Below are 16,960 nucleotides of genomic sequence, written 5' to 3'. Positions count from 1 at the left end.
TCAAGCCACAAACACACAAACACGTGTGCCTCCTTGAGGCAGCCGCCAATGCCCAAGTTCCAAAACCTGGGCTGAAGCGAGGCGTCCTGAGGCTCAGAGGGGAAGAAAGGGTGAGAGATAAAAGCTGCTTCTAGCCGAAACCGGTTTGGCTCAGTGGATAGAGTGTCGGCCTGCGGACTGAAGGGTCCCAGGTTCGATTCCGGTCGGGGGCATGTGCCTGGGTTGCGGGCACATCCCCAGTAGGAGATGTGCAGGAGGCGGCTGGTCGATGTTCCTCTCTCGTCGATGTTTCTAACTCTCTATCTCTCTCTCCCTTCCTCTCTGTAAAAAATCAATAAAATATATTTAAAAAAAAAAAAAAAAAAAAAAAAAAAAAAAAAGCTGCTTCTAGGAGACAATGGTTTCCTCCGGTGCAGCCCAGCCTCAATGGGTCCCCTCTGAGGGGAGGAGGCTCTGAGACAGTAGTTACCAGATGTAATCTGAGAAGCCGCACTGGTCAGAAACTCCAGGTTGGGACCCACAGTTTGGAAGAGTTTGGTAGCTTTTTGTTTTGTTTCTGCTGTGGAGGATATCTGAAATCACGAGTATCTAATTTAAATTCGATTCATAAAACCCACTCTGGCTGTAGGAAATTTAGGGATGATGGCTCTCATAAGACAAAAATACAATAGAAAGTGGAGAAGTCTGTATTAGACACTTTCTCAATTGAAGGAGTCCTATTTATGCTTCCAAGAGGATTTCATTAGTATAAGTCAACCTTAATTGTGTAAAGGCATAAAAAAAGACAGGTATTATTATAATTGACCCCATTTTGCAGATGGGAAAACTGAGGCTGGGAGACATTAACAAATAGATCCAACTGGTTTGTAGAGGTCTTGCTGAGATTCAGTTGGTAGAATTGGATCAACCTTGCTTGCCATGATGATTCAAGAGAAAAAGATGAGGATTTCAAGTATTTTAAGTGTGTGTGTTTTAATAAAGAATTGCCTTTTTTTTCTTTTTTTAAGCTTAGCAAAGGAGTTAAAAGCAGAGTGACTTCATTTTTACTTTCATATAACAAAACTCCCAGAAGACGCATGTTCTCAGCAAAGTCTGAATGCAATACTGCGATGGTTTCATGCTGGGCATGAATTGCTCGTTTCCAAGAAGCATGACTCAACCATCATATCAGGAATGTTTTTCCTCTTAAAAGCACTTGGAGCCAAATTGTTAAAGAATCAAGAGGAATCACTTAAGGATATAAGGGATCATCAAATGGTGAACACTTTAGGGAAAAGGGTGGTTGTGGAGGAGACAAATTAATCAAAAGCTAGATGCTGACTGTGAAGATGTGAAAACTATTATATGAAATCAAGGCTCCTAGAAGCAGAATTAATGTAAGTAGTTTCCCCCCGCCCCCCACAGTAATATTCTAGGGAGAAATGGAATGAAAGTGGGGGAATTAAATATGCTTCATTATTTTGAAAACACTTCATGATCTATTTCTAAATCCAGTGTATGCTGATACTTGCATTTAATGACTGTCAAAGTTACAGGGGGGAAAAAAGACCACACAAAGATCCTCGGGTCCAAATAGAAGAACATTATCAACCGGGCTTATTAAACCTGAAAATGGAGTTTCCAATCCTGCCCACCGACTACACTAAGGTTTTTACTGGAATTCATTTGCTATATTTCCCTGTCCCCAATTCATTCTTAAAAACTAACTGGAGCCGAAACCAGTTTGACTCGGTGGATGGAGCGTCAGCCTTCAGACTGAAGGGTCCCGGGTTCGATTCCGGTCAAGGGCATGTACCTGGGTTGTGGGCACATCCGCAGTGGGAGATGTGCAGGAGGCAGCTGATCGATGTTTCTCTCTCATCGATGTTTCTAACTCTCTACCTCTCTCCCTTCCTCTCTGTAAAAAATCAATAAAAAATATTTTAAATAAATAAATAAATAAAAACTAACTGGATGCTGCATTGACATTTTTTTTAAATATATTTTTTATTGATTTTAAGGAGGAAGGGGTAGGGAGAAACATCAATGATGAGAGAGAATCACTGATCGGCTACTTCCGGCACACCCCACACTGGGGATTGAGCCAGCAACCTGGGCATGTGCCCTGACCTAGAATCAAACCATAACTTTTTGGTTCATAGGCCAACACTCAACCATTGAGCCATGACGGGCGGGCTGCATTATGTTAACAAATAGATCCAAACTCTAGTGTAAGTCTTAGTTTGAAACATTTTGAAACAGAATGGGAAATTCAACTTTTAAAATGCTCAGATAGGAGCCCATTTACAAGTGACACAGATTTCAGAAACAAAGCCCAGCAGATGGAAGTATTTCCCAACAGTCACCAGGAAGGGATAAATTGTGTTTGTTTCTCTAAAACTAACACCTGCCCCAGCTGGTTTGGCTCAGTGGATAGAACGTTGGCCTGTGGACTCAAGGGTCCCGGGTTCGATCCCGGTAAAGGATACATGCCCAGGTTGCAGGCTCAATCCCCAGTGCAGGGCATGCAGAAGGAAGCTGATGAGTAATTCTCTCTCATCATTGATGTTTCTCTCTCCCTCTTCCTTCCTCTCTGAAATGAATAAAAATATAAAAAAATAAGTAAAACTAACTCTTAAAGTGGCATAGTCCTTAGTATGAAATACATCCCAGACACCTGTCCTCAGAGAAATGATGAACAATTTGAATCGTGTCATTTTGTGAAAGAAAATGCCCAGCCCATCTTTCAGTGGGTTAAGTCTTTCTCTGCCATAAGATACCAGGGAACCATTTAAATGGCACCAAAAGAAACACAACTTCTTTACAGTAAAGCTGGTTTATTGAACTTCATGAGGGAAATGTTACAGTGACATTATTCCACAACAAAAGCATTGTTTAGATTTCATAAGGAAACATAGCAGTACACTGTCAATAAAGCATTGTCATCCATAGCTAACTACATCAGATTCTGGGTTAGCTTCCTCTGGTGTTCCCAAATGGGCATCTCCAACACATATCTGATGTTTTCCATTAATGGTCACAGTTCAAATAAATTCACAAAGGAGTTACAAAATGTGTGATTTGTGCTTTAAAATTAATAGTTGTTTGATAGTCACCATTTTGAACGTGATTTCTCAATAGTCAATGAAGTATTTTATAAACATTTTAGAAAATATCTAAAAGCTGTGTCCATTCAATTAATATGTATGCTCTTTTAAAGAACAAAACATACACAGAAAAAGTTATAATAAATCATTACAAATGAGATACAAATAGCTTTAAATTAATAAATATTAAAGTGAAAAAATAAGTCCTTTCACAGAACTATAGAGCCTACTTCCTACTAAGTTTTTACAAAAAGAAATAAAGTTAATTTCCTTTTTTAAAAACCATTCATAACATAATGAAAAAACATAAATGTGCTTGAAAAGTCTGTAAACTTTCTTTCCCCACTCTAGAAAATGTTTTGAAAAGCAATAAACACATTCCTTTCTTTAAAAAACGATCACACCCATCACAATTATTACAGTTGTCACTGTTTCACTATAAAAAGTTACAAATAAACATTAATTTACATAAAGTCAAATCATTTTTAATTTTGGCATAAGAAAAATGAATTAATCTCTCTAAACACAAGTAAAACTCACTTGATTTCCTTAAGCTCTAATATTTAAAACTGAACAATTATTTTCTATAATTATTTTTAGTTAGTTCATTTAATATAATTATCTCATTTTATAATTAAATTATCCAGTTAGGACCACCATGATGATAAAACAAAAATCCTAAACTAGATTAGATACATATTTAATTGGTTTCCCACATTCTGAAAATATTGTAAGTACAATCATCTTTTGGCTTGATTTCCTCTAAAATGATCAAGGACAGCAATCCATCAGAATGAGTCAATGTGCACATTTCAGTTGAAATTCATGGCTTACATTCCATTCATGTAATAGTTTCATATGCAAGCTTACTATTTTCTATGTGCAAAGTCTTAAATTCAAAGTGAAAACATTTAGGGTAAAAAAAACTTTTGAAATGTTCTTTGTCCCACTGAGGGACAGACAAGATTTTTCAATATCTAACTTGATTTTTATACTAAGGAGGAACAGCATGTTGTGCCCATAAATTTAAAGATTTTAAAAATGGATGTACTGTAACACAATACTATTACAGGAATATATGTACACTCATAGCAATTAGAGGTGTATTCTCAGAACTACAATCCAAATGGAAGATGATTTGTTAATTCAGCCTTGAGTCATTAATTTGTTTGGGGGTGGGGGCAGCAGGAGATACTATCCCAGAGACACATCTTGAAATTACCAAAAGCTAAGACTGTCTCCTGTGATAGCCAGGAACCATATTTACCTATATTCCCCTTGCAAGTTACAGCAACTCATATGCTTTCTATTCCTTTTTTTACTGTTTAAAGATTTCATAATAAAATATAAAGCACCTTATGTCACTTCATTTGCACTAGAATTTGACTTGTTTTTGCGTAATTTTAATAGAATTTAGTAAGAAAACAATTCAAATTACTCTTAAAAATAATAATGATCTCTGCAGAACTCATTGGCATTGATTAGAAATATTAAGTATCTAGAACTCTTGGGAAAGTCCTTTAAGAATTGAGACATTCTATGCCTTCTCCTCCCACTGGAACTAAAGTTTGGCTCTAAAATGTACCAATAGTAATGCAATTAATCCACTAATAATACAAAAAGAGAACTCCAAGGAGAGGCAAATACAAGTTCTGATCCTACTGAGAATACTTCCCAAAGGACACACCATGAAGTGTGCACTAAACCCTTCATATTGTTCTCCATCTCAGGAACACAGGCCTGAACAGTCAGACTCTGAAACCCCATCGTGCTCTCATCTGAAGCCTCCCTCACTGGGCTCTGATGGGAAGATGCTCTGGTCACCCTACCTTTGCTTCATTTTCAACCTCACCTGAAAACCAACGTTTTTGTGTTGTCAGTGGCGATCCTGATTACGTAAAGACCAAATACAGAACTGAGCATGACGATGATGAACAGTGACGTGCCAGGATGATCCATTATATCTGAGAGTACATCTTATGACTATCACTGTTATACTTCGCAAGTATTTCTTTAGTCAAAACCCCAGTCTCATAAAGACTGTTACTTAGCACCAGCACGTCATCGCGGGCTTTGGTTCAGGCTTCAGGGTAACTCCGTTATCAGGGGGTTGACTAAGCATTAATGGTTTGTGGCTCTTAAGCTTATGAGCCAAGGTCATAAATATGGCTTCCACGTGATCATTATCATTGGGGTTTTTAGCAGAGGTTTCAAACAAAGGCATACTGTGCGTGTCAGCAAATTTTTGTGCCAAGTCTGTAGGAACCTGAATGGCACTTCTTAAGTCACATTTATTTCCAACAAGAATCCGTGGTATATCATTGGCTAGCAAATGCTGTTTGCATTCTTCTATCCAAGATGGCAGGCTATGAAAACTAGCCATGTTGGTCATGTCATACACGAAGACAACAGCGTGCACGTTTCTGTAGTAGTGCTGCACCATGCTCTTTCTGAAGCGTTCCTGTCCCGCTGTGTCCCATAGCTGGATCTGAAAATGAAAAATGAGGAAATTGAAATTTCAATTTCAAAGAGGAAATTTCATTCCAATGATTCATATTGAAAATCTAAGTCACCTTTGCACGGTCTTTAGTACTTCTTCACTTATATTACTTAGTTCCCTTCCATAATGCCTTTTCTGTGTTATTTATGGGATCTACATTTCGTGATGCTAGCCTACAAACCTCGTAATTAATGCAAGTAACGGAATATTTCAATTGAGCATTTAAATCTCAGTAAATCAGATCTGACTGGATGGAATTTTGCTTCAAAAAATGATTTTTAAAATATTAAGAGAAAACTATATCAGATTTTAACAAACATTGTCTAATTGCTATAAATTTGGTTACTATATGCCCTTGTCTACCTTTCACAAGGCTAATTTAAAATAGTAGACTTGTCCAGGCCTGTGTTTCTCAGTGATTAGAGCATCGGCCCCCACAAAGGGTCACGGGTTTAATTCCAGGTCAAGGGCATGTATCTGGGTTGTGGCTTGCTCCCCACCTTCAGTTGGTTGGGGCAAGGGCAGGAGGCAACCAGTTGATGTGTCTCTTTCACATCAATGTTCCTCTCTCTCTCTTTTTCTTCCTTCCCTTTCTCCTGTTCCCTCACTTCTCCCTTCCACTCTCTCTGAAAAGCAATGGAGAAAATATCCTCAGGTGAGGATTAATAAAAATAAATAAATAATAATAATAATATAATAGACTTAACACAGATATCAAGAGTCATGGGGTCTAACCCCCAAATTAACAAATATATACATTCTATGAAATCCAGGCCCCCTTGAAATTTTTTTAAATCTAGAAAATTACTTATCTATCCCAAACATCTCTACCAACAAAACTATTACACTATCTCTTAGTGGAAATATGGGGGAATTGAGGAAAATTATATCTAAAACTAAATATAAGTCATATGTTCTTATCTCAAAACACTGAATTATCCTGCCTTTATTTCCTAAAAAAAAAAGGAGTTACTAGTAAATGATGAGGGTTTACTGGTCACAGCAGAAAATACTAGAATCATATTTGCTTAAATAACTTTTAACTGAAAGATGTGTACAATTTATAGATATTCAAAGTATGGACTAGAAGCCTAAACTGGTGACTTCTCATAGAGCAACAACCGAGGAGATATTGTAAATGGTCCTTAGTAAATGCCTCGTTAACTTAGTAATTACTTTTATGGCTCTCCAATAAAGTATGAAGTTATTATTTCATACCTCTTGTTTCCCGGATATCTTGATGTAATTACAATGCAGAGTTTTGAGCAGGATTGATGGGAAGAGGAGTATGGGTGAGTCAATCCCATCCCAAAATAAAACAAACAAAGGTTGTCTTAGGAATCAACATCCTCCTCCTCATTACTTACATTGACGGAGGACTTCCACAGTTCTTCGAGGCAGGTCTAAATTCTGTGTAATTTTTTTTTTTTTTAATGTTTCATGGATGTAAAAGAGATACATGGAAAACATAATAAGATAGAAATAAAGAGGGAAAATGCCTTAAAGACAACCATTGTTAATATTTGGGTATATTTCCTTTTCATGGGCTTTTAAAAGAACTTATAGACTGTGCTTCAAACATTACAAATCATTCTTCATTGATGATATCACTTTTGAATACCTGAGCCACAGAAAATGCTATTAAAAAGAAAAGATCAGCTCCAATTTTTTTGGACAGCTTTTACATGAGTCATCCACATTATTTCCAAAATATCTTTCGAAATGTTAAAGATACAGTTTGAAGTGGGCTTTTTTAATTAAAAAAAAAAACCACACACCTGAGATATAATTCACATATCATAAGATTTACCCTTTTAAAATATACAATTCAGTGGTTTTTAGTATATTCCCAAGGCTGAGCCATTATCATCATTATCTAATTCCAGAATATTTTATCACTCCAAAAAAAAACCTATACCCATTAGCAGTCACCCTCTTTCTTCCCCTGGGTGGTATTGGGGATAAACAGGAGAGGCAGATTTGCCAGGAAAGATGGATTCCTTCAGACATTTGAGCAAAGGAGGGTTGTCCAAACAGCCATGTCTAGAAGACAATAGGAAATGCAGAATGACAGAGAAGGAGAGAGGTCTGGCCCAACCAAAGATCTGGAAGTTATCTTAATAGTAGAAGTGACAGCTGAAGTGAAGAGACGACTCCTAAAGGAGAGAAGGCAGAAAGAAAAGCAAGTAAAGGGACATCCTGGGTCTCCCCTGGATTCCCTCTATGAATCATACACACAGGGTGTCCCAAAAAGTGTGCACACACTTTGAATAATTATAAAGACAGTATGTATTAAAATACATTTTCAAAATGTAATAGAAATCAGCTGTTAAAGTGTGTATACATTTTTGGGGGACACCCTGTATATAGTACTTAGGAACAGATGAACAAATATAGACTTCATGACATTTCCTAAAACGTCACTGCTCAAAAAAAACCAAGGGAGCGGCATAGGTAAACACCGGAAATTGCTGCCTCGCACAACCACTTCAAAAATACAACTAAAAGACAAAACAGACATCATCCAGAACCATAGGAAGGCTGGCTGAGTGGAAATTCTACAACTAGAAGGAAAGAGAAAAGCACACAGAGACTCAGAGGAGGTGCGGAAGTAAAGTGCAGAGGTACGGAGGCGCGCGTGGAAAGGGCTGGCAACTGAGGACACAGTTGTCTTTTTCAATCGGGAGGGAGACACACGCTCCCGACGGCCTTGGACTCCAGTTCTGGGCGAGTCTCTGAGCACCCAGACTCATACGGGGAGAAACTGGACTTTCTGGCATCAGTCGGAACTCGAGGGCGGCTTTCTCTCAGAGGTGCTTGCAGTGATTTCCGGGACACTGAGACTCAGGGACTCTTAGGGTAGGACTGAGGAGCAGCCATAGCTGCTTACTCAGCCCTGTTGATCCCCTGAGACCCCGCCCCACCCAAGCTGTGCGCAGAGGCTTTTGCATAAGAAAGGCCTGGCCCTTTGCAATCTGAAAATTACCTAACAAACTGCAGCTGGGTCAGAGAGACCCAGAACATCCAAAAGAAGGCCCAAGGCCCCACAGCAGCTTGCATTGCTTCACAGCTGGGCCTCATCTGGGAACCTCCAAACCCCAAACAAAGAAGAGGAATCTGCAGATCTCTCCATAGCTCCTGCTGGGTAGCCTCAGGCAGAGGCTAAATTAGCACCTCCTTAGAGATCCAAGAGCCAGTGTACCCAGTGGTCAGAGTGGGACCATCCAGATTACAACTCCTCAGATCCATAAGGGACACACTCAGGGGGCAGACTCAGTGAGCACTAAAGCCCCACTGAAGCAAGTCTTGCCCCAGAAGGGTGTCTCCAGCACAGAAGTTCTCCCACTATAGACACAGCTGATTCTTACAGCCAATTGGCCTGGAGGTCAATTCCTCCCAGTGATACCTACAACAATCAAGGCTTAACTACAACAAGACTGTGCACAAAGCCCACAAAGGGGTGCACCAAGAGTGTCCACCTTAGGTAATTGGGGAGGCTGAGCCACTGGGCCCTATAGGACACCTAGCACAGAAAGCCACTCTATCAACACAAGGAAGCATAAAAAATGCGGAGACAAAGAAACAGGTCACAAATGACAGAAATGGAGGAAAGCAAACTACAGGATATAGAATTCAAAACCACACTTTTAAGGTTTTTCAAGAATTTTCTAGAAACCGCCAATAAACTTAGTGAGACCCTCAAGAAATCTAGTGAGACCCTCGAGGTTATGAAAAAGGACCAACTAGAAATTAAGCATACACTGACTAAAATAAAGGATATTATACAGAGTTCCAACAGCAGACCAGAGGATCGCAAGAATCAAGTTAAAGATTTGAAATACGAAGAAGCAAAAAACACCCAACCGGAAAAACAAAAAGAAAAAAGAATCCAAAAATATGAAGGCAGTGTAAGGAGCCTCTGGGACAACTTCAAGCTAACCAACATCCAAATTATGGGGGTGCCAGAAGAAGAGAGAGAGCAAGATATTGAAAACCTATTTGAAGAAATAATGACAGAAAACTTCCCCTACCTGGTGAAAGAAATAGACTTACAAGTCCAGGAAGCGCAAAGAACCCCAAACAAAAGGAATCCAAAGAGGACAACACCAAGACACATCATAATTGAAATGCCAAGAGCAAAAGACAAAGAGAGAATCTTAAAAGCAGCAAGAGAAAGAAAATCAGTTACCTACAAGGGAGTACCCATATGACTGTCAGCTGATTTCCCAACAGAAACTATGCAGGCCAGAAGGGAGTGGCAAGAAATATTCAAAGTGATGAATAGCAAGAACCTACAACCAAGATTACTTTACCTAGCAAAGCTATCATTCAGAATTGAAGGTCAGATAAAGAGCTTCATAGATAAGAAAAAGCTAAAGGAGTTCATCACCACCAAACCAGTATTATATGAAATGCTGAAAATTTACCTTTAAGAGAAGAAAAAGGTGAAGATACAAATTATGAACAACAAATACATATCTATCAACAAGTGAACCTAAAAATCAATAAAAAATCTGATGAACAGAATAAACTGGTGAATATAATAGAATCAGGGGCATAGAAAGGGAGTGGACTGACAATTCTCGGGGGGAAAGGGGTGTGGGGGGTGCAGGAAGAGACGGGACAAAAATCGTACACCTATGGATGAGGACAGTGGGGGGGCGGTAAGGGCAGGGGGTGGGGTGGGAACCAGGTGGAGGGGAGCTATGGGGGGAAAAAAGAGGAACAACTGTAATAATCTGAACAATAAAGATTTAATTTAAAAAAAAATAAAACGTCACTGCTATAAAACATGTTCTCTGAAAATTTTCCATTCCACAGTTACAATTATTTAACATGCCTGGCTGTGGTGGCTCAGTGGTTGAGCATTGACCTATGAACCAGGAGGTCATGGTTCAATTCCCAATCAGGACTCATGCCCAGGTTGAGGGATTGATCCCCAGTAGGGGGTGTGCAGGAGGCAGCTGATCAATGATTCTCTCATCATTCTCAATGATCTCTCTCTCTCCTTCTCCCTTCCTCTCAGAGGTCAATAAAAATATTTTTTTAAAAATTTTAACATAATATTTTATTTTTATCAAAAAAAAACCAACAGGCCTAACCAGTTTGGCTCAGTGGATGGAGCGTTGGCCTGAGGACTGAAGGGTCCCAGTTCGATTCCGGTCAAGGGCATGTGCCTTGGTTGTGGGCACATCCCCAGTGGGGGGTGTGCAGGAGGCAGCTGGTCGATGTTTCTCTCTCATCGATGTTTCTGACTTTCTATCCCTCTCCCTTCCTCTCTGTAAAAAATCAATAAAATATATTTTTAAAAAAACCAACAAAATAAAGCAAAGTCTAGAATGTCATTTTATTAGTAAAGTAACAGAGCTTTCCAGCTTCCACTTTAAGATGAAATAACAGAGTGCAGAATCTCAGAGGGAAGGTGGGGGAGGATGGGTGGGTGTGAGGTAACCAAGGACCTTGTATGCATATACACAGACAATAGGGTGCTGGAGACCTGAGCTGGAGGGGGGGTGGGGGGGGTTCTGAAGGGGGTCAATGGGGGGAAAAAAGGAAAATTTTAAAAAAAGATGAAATAAGAAGAAATGTCATTTCAGATTAAACTGGTAATTTTCCAAAGAGAAAATATAAACATGGTATAAACAGCAGCACTTAAGATGTATTAACAGGTTAACAAAAAAAAAAGCAGAAACAGTATGTGGAATAAAGCTCTTCTATGTCACTTCAGTTTTTTCTAAACACTCTAATAATGAACAAAATAAACTAACAAAACAGAAACAGACTCATAGGTAGAGAACAGACTGACAGCTGTCAGAGGAGAGAGGGGTTTCGGGACTGGGTGAAAAAGGTGAAGGTGAAGGGATTAAGCAAAAAACAAACAAAAAACTTATAGACTTGGACAAAAATATAGTGATTACCAGAGGGAAAGGGGGTGAGGGTGAGGGGAGGTAGAAAAGGACATGGGGGATGATGGAAGGAGACTTGACTTAGAGTGGTGAACACACAATCCTATCTAATAAAAGAGAAACATGGTAATTAGCCATACAGCCGCTACCCTTCCCATTGGCTAATCACTGAGATATGCAAATTAACTGCCAACCAAGATGGCGGCCGGCAGCCAGGCAGCTGACGTGAACAGGGAGGCTTGCTTGCTCCAGTGACGGAGGAAGCCAGGTTCCCCACCTGCCTTGCCAGCCTCTCAGCTGCTCTCTAAGAAACATTGTAACAAATATAGAAGCTAAACCAAACCCCAGAAACCTGCTTTAGTCAGCCTGGCTTCAGCCAACAGGACCGCAACATTGTTTCAAACACAGAAGGTAAACAAAGGCCAGAAACCTGCTTTCAGCAGCCGAGGCCTCAGAGCTAAAGCTGGCCCAGAATTTAAAAAAAAAGAAAAAAAGGAGCGGTTGGGAGCTTCAGTCACCCGCCAGCCTGAAAACGGCCCTCAGCCCCTCACCCAGACTGGCCAGGCACCCCAGTGGGGACCCCCACCCTGAAGGGGGTGTGACCAGCGGCAAACAGCCATCATCCCCTCACCCAGGCTGGCCAGGCACCCAAGCGGGACCCCCACCCTGATCCAGGACACCCTTCAGGGCAAACCAGCCGGCCCCCACCCATGCACCAGGCCTCTATCCTATATAGTAAAAGGGTAATATGCCTCCCAGCACCAGGATCAGCGGAGCAGCGAGGCCTCCCGGCACCGGGATCAGCATGACAGGGGGCAGCGACCAAACCACCTGATCGCCCTGTGGCTCTGTGTGTGACAGGGGGCGGGACCACAACCTCCCTATCCACCCTGCTCTGTTCGTGACAGGGGAAGGCGCCCCAACCTCTGATCAGCCCTGCTCTGTGCCTTATAGGAGGGAGCTCCCCAACCCCCTGATCGCCCTGCGGCTGTGTGTGTGACAGGGGGTGGTGCCCCAACGCGCCCCAACGCGCCCCCCCCCCCCCACGGGCCCTGCTTTGTGTGTGACAGGGTAGAGCCATAATCTCCCCATCGGCCCTGCCCTGAGTGTGACAGGGGGGAGTGCCCCAACCCCCTGATCAGCCCTGCTGTGTGTGTGACAGGGGGCGGTGCCCCAACTCCCCTATTGGCCCTACTCTGTGAGTGACGGCGGGGGGGAGCTCCTCAACCCCATGATCGGCCCTGCTCTGTGCGTGACAGGGGGGAGCTCCTCAACCCCCTGATCGGCCCTGCTCTGTGTGTGCAGGGTACGGAGCCCCAACCCCCCTGATGGGCCCTGCTCTGTGCATGACAGGGGGCAGCGCCCCAACCCCCTGATCGGCCCTGCTCTGTGCATGACAGGGGGTAGCGCCGCAACCTCCCCATCAACCCTGCCTTGAGTGTGACAGGGGGCGGTGCCCCAACCCCCCAATCGGCCCTACCCTGAGCGTGACTAGGGGTGGCATCGCAACCTCCCGATTCGCCCTGCTCTGTGCATGACAGGGGGCGGCGCCCCAACTCCCCAATCGGCCCTGCTCTGAGCCCGACCAGGGGCTGCACCTAGGGATTGGACCTGCCCTCTGCCACCGGGGAGCAGGCCTAAGCCAGCAGGTCGTTATCTCCTGAGGGGTCCCAGACTGCGAGAGGGCACAAGCCGGGCTGAGGGACCCCCCTCTCCCCACCAAGTGCACAAATTTTTGTGCACTGGGCCTCTAGTACAATATATAGATGACATTTATAGAACTATACACTTAAAACCTACATATTTGATTAACCAGTCACCCCAATAAATTCAATATAAACTAAAAATTAAGCTTTTTAAAAAAGTATCCAATATAGTCATATCTTTTTCTACTACAGAAATCTCAGAACATTTCTGTAGTTTTTTCAACCACAATAAAAATGTCTCTAAAATCTTACATTTGGAGGGTGGGGATGGGCTGGGAGAGGGTAATGGGGTAAAAGTGGACATATTAATACTTTCAACAATAAAGGTTTTAAATCTTACATTTGGAGGTAAAAGTCAGTAACTAAGACCTTAGAAAGAAGAAAATCTTAGTGTCCGTGTCCCTATTAACGTAACTGGTTAGGCTGAAGCTCAGGAGGAGTAATTCCCAAAAACAATGTGCTCTCCTTACTCCTTTCAACCAGAAGGATCAACTCTGTGCTCCACATTCATCACACCAGTGACCATGGTTTACTTATCACTGCCAGTACTTATCCCAGTATTCAACTTTATACACTGGACATGTTTTATATTTTTTCAATGTTAAGTATCTCTTAAATTTGTACCTGATTCATCTGTGATCTTACAGTATAAAAGGCAATCCAGAAATAGGTAAAGGGTCATCAAATCTCAACTCCTCCCTTGCGCCTCCCTTCTCTCTACTTATTTTTTTAATTATTATTTTTGTTGTTGTTGTTAATCCTCACCCCAGCATATTTTTCCCTTGATTTTTAAAATATATTTTTGTATTGATTTCAGAGAGGAAGGGAGAGGGAGAGAGAAACATCAATGATGAGAGAGAATCATTGATTAACTGCCTCCTGCATGCCCCACACTGGGGATCGAGCCTACATTCCGGGCATGTGCCCTGACTGGAATCAAACCATGACCTACGGGTTAATAGGTCATGGTTAATAGCTCAACTACTGAGCTGTGCTGGTTGGGCTTTCCACTGATGTTTAGAAAGAGTGGAAGGGAGGGGGAGAGACAGAGAGAAACATGATGTGAGATACATCAACTGGTTGCCTCCTGCACTCATCCCAACCAGGGCTGGGGAATGAGCCTGCAAGCGAGGATTGAGCTTACAACTGAGTTATGCGCCCTTGATTGGAATTGAATCTGGGACCTTTCAGTTGGAGGGCTGATGCTCTAACCACTGAGAAACTGGCTATGGACCTTGTACTTATTTTTTAAAAACATCCTGCTCCCATTTGGGAGTAATTCCTCTCCTCTTCAGTTGTCTGCCTACGCCCTGCTTTAGCTCTGCTTCACTCTCTAGTTAGGCAGCCTCAGAACTGATGGTGACAGAGGAATGTGAAGCCACCAGGGAAGATTACCAACTATGGCCCTAGTCAGTTTGGCTCAGTGGATAGAGCATCAAAAGGCCTGCAGACTAAAGGGTCCCGGGTTTGATTCTGGTCAAAGCACTTACCTCAGTTGCAGGCTCCATCCCTGGCTCTGGTTGTTGCTGATGCAGGAGGCAATCAATCTATGTTTCTCTCTCTCTCTGTCACTCCCCCCGCTTTCTCTCTTTCTCTCTTTCTCTCAAAAAAAAAAGGGGGGGGGGGGGGAATATCCTTGGGTGAGAATTAACAACAACAAAAAAAGATTACCAAGTATAAACCTGATGGTTCATCTAATCCTCACCAGCCTGATACAATATCATTTTCAGAAAAGAAAATAGATTCTGAAAGATAAGGAACCTGCTTTGAGGACTGGAGTAACCAACTATCCCAGTTCACTGAGACTAAGGGGATGTCAGGCATTTGGGACTTCGTTTTAAAACTGCAGTCATCTGGGGCAAAGCTGTCACCCTACTAAGAACACAGCTCATTGCTTCCCTTTCTCACAGGTTCAGATTTGGGCCAGGTCAGTTGGGCTCCAAAGCCCATGCACTTTCTCCCAGAACTCCTGCTTCTTCCAAACTAAACTCCCTCTGACACCTCGGAAGCCCCATTATTTTCTCACAGGCTCCTGGGCCTAACCTACTTCTGATGAAAAATATCCAGCCCCTCCTGATTCTGTATTTTCCTCCGCAATGCATCCCAATCTTCCTTAACTCCCTAATACAGTGCACCCAAAGGACCATCACTGGCAGCTTCAATGGGACAAAGAAAAATTAAAGTGAAAATTAAACAGCAAAAGGACCTATAGAAGGTTGACTTGTTTTCAACCCTATTTCTCCTTTACCATCATTAGCATTTAAACAAACCCTCTGAGGGTGAGGATTAGGACAACAGTTAGGGAACTAAAAATTAAATTGTTCGTGCTTCAAGGATGCGGGAAAAGGCATGCAGTACAAAGCCCGCGGGGAACTGAGGCAAAGATGAGCATTCTAACTGAAAGCAAAAAAGTAAAGGCAGTGTAAGGAAGGCAGGGCCGTTCCCAGGGCCCACGTGTTTTAAGGGGAGGTATCAGATGGCTGAGGAGTCGGGGGTGGCTTGCAATGAAGAAGTGTGTGTAAGGTTGATACCATCAGGAGGCCCTGTCCCTGTCCCTGATCCTCGTTCTCCAACACCCTATTCCAGCTCCTCAGAATCCCAGTCTTGGCCTTGGGCTTTCTGCCTTCTCCACTATTTCTGTGACCCTAGTCTCAGGAGCCACCAATAAGAACTAAAGAAGAATTGGGAGAGGGTGGCACCAAGAAATGTGCTTCTGGCACCCAAGCAGGAACAATCATGTAAAGAATTTTTCTGCAAGAAAACAGATTTTTCCAAATAACTCACGGTTTTACAGAAACTATTGTAGCAAAACTGGATGCAAAGCACTTCTCAAAGGCAACGGGGCTCTACTGCCACAATCTCAGGAAGCGCTCAGATGACTGTTTAATAAATCATATTTATTTAATGAATTTTCCATGCTGGCGACATTCCTTTGGTCTGACTCCACTGGTTCCCAGCACAAGGGACACTGACAATTAGTCAGTGGATGCCCCCTACACTCTTACTACTCAAAGTGTGGTCCACGGGCTGGCTGCATCTGCACCACCTGGGACCTCCGCAAGGCAGAGTCTGCCTTTAAAAATAAAAATAAACCCCTGTGTAATTAGCATGGCATTAAAGTTGGGGAAGCACTGCCTTCTTAGTTCACTATATACAAATCCTTGCAATCCCCAACTCCAGTCTCCACGTCAGCACGTGAAACGATGGAGCGCACACCCTGCACGGTGCCGGCCGTTCGCCCACCGCGGGGCCGGGGCACCTGTCATCCCGGAGTCCTTCCTCTGCGCCGGTCCTCCACCTGCTCACCTTGATGCGCTCCCCATCGATCTCCACCGCTCGTTCTCGGAAATCCACCCCGATGGTAGCCTCGGTGCGGTCGGGGAAGCGGCCGGCACAGAAGCGGTAGGTCAGGCACGTCTTGCCCACGTTGGAGTCGCCGATCACGATGATCTTGAAGATGCGGGAGCGCGCCGGCGGCAGAAACACCGAGGACCCTGACAGCGCTCCGCTGGACGTGAAGCTCGCCTCCAGCGACGACTCTACCTCCGAGGCCATTCTCCGGACCCGCCCCGAACGGCGGCGGAGCGAAGGAGAGGCAGAGCCGCGGGGAAATTACACCACCGGGAGCGAGCGAGCGAGCGAGCGCGCTCAGCCCGCCGGCCGCGCGGCGCAGCGTCGCCGGAGCCGCCACGCCCCGGGCAGGGCGCGCGCGTGCGCACCTCCCGCCCCGCCCCGCCCCTTCCCGCCCCGCCGCGCAGGTGA

The 16,960-nt window shown here is 43.2% G+C and overlaps 1 protein-coding gene across 1 annotated transcript; it reads right to left on the bottom strand.

Moving 5' to 3' along the window:
* Nucleotides 1–2,796: 2,796 nt before the first annotated feature.
* Nucleotides 2,797–16,841, bottom strand: RAB33B (RAB33B, member RAS oncogene family). The gene is made up of 2 exons (XM_070415200.1): nt 16,505–16,841; nt 2,797–5,574 (listed from the first exon to the last, which is right to left on the bottom strand). The coding sequence occupies exons 1-2, from the start codon at nt 16,751–16,753 to the stop codon at nt 5,134–5,136; spliced, it is 690 nt and encodes a 229-aa protein (XP_070271301.1). The 5' UTR covers nt 16,754–16,841; the 3' UTR covers nt 2,797–5,133.
* Between the last annotated feature and the right edge of the window lie 119 nt (nt 16,842–16,960).

This window comes from Myotis yumanensis, unplaced genomic scaffold (assembly GCF_028538775.1).
Source record: "Myotis yumanensis isolate MYYU_CA2020_CCGP unplaced genomic scaffold, mMyoYum1.0.hap1 SCAF_5, whole genome shotgun sequence".
In the NCBI taxonomy this organism is placed as follows: domain Eukaryota; kingdom Metazoa; phylum Chordata; class Mammalia; order Chiroptera; family Vespertilionidae; genus Myotis; species Myotis yumanensis.
The sequence above is the reverse complement of the archived record's forward strand: the minus strand, read 5'-3'. Positions and strand labels throughout refer to the sequence as shown.

Excerpts from the sequence above, each read along its gene's own strand:
- RAB33B (XM_070415200.1), bottom strand. The coding sequence starts at position 16,753 with ATGGCCTCGGAGGTAGAGTCGTCGCTGGAGGCGAGCTTCACGTCCAGC. Across the intron at positions 5,575-16,504 it reads TCGATGGGGAGCGCATCAAG|ATCCAGCTATGGGACACAGC; the intron begins GTGAGCAGGTGG and ends TTTCATTTTCAG.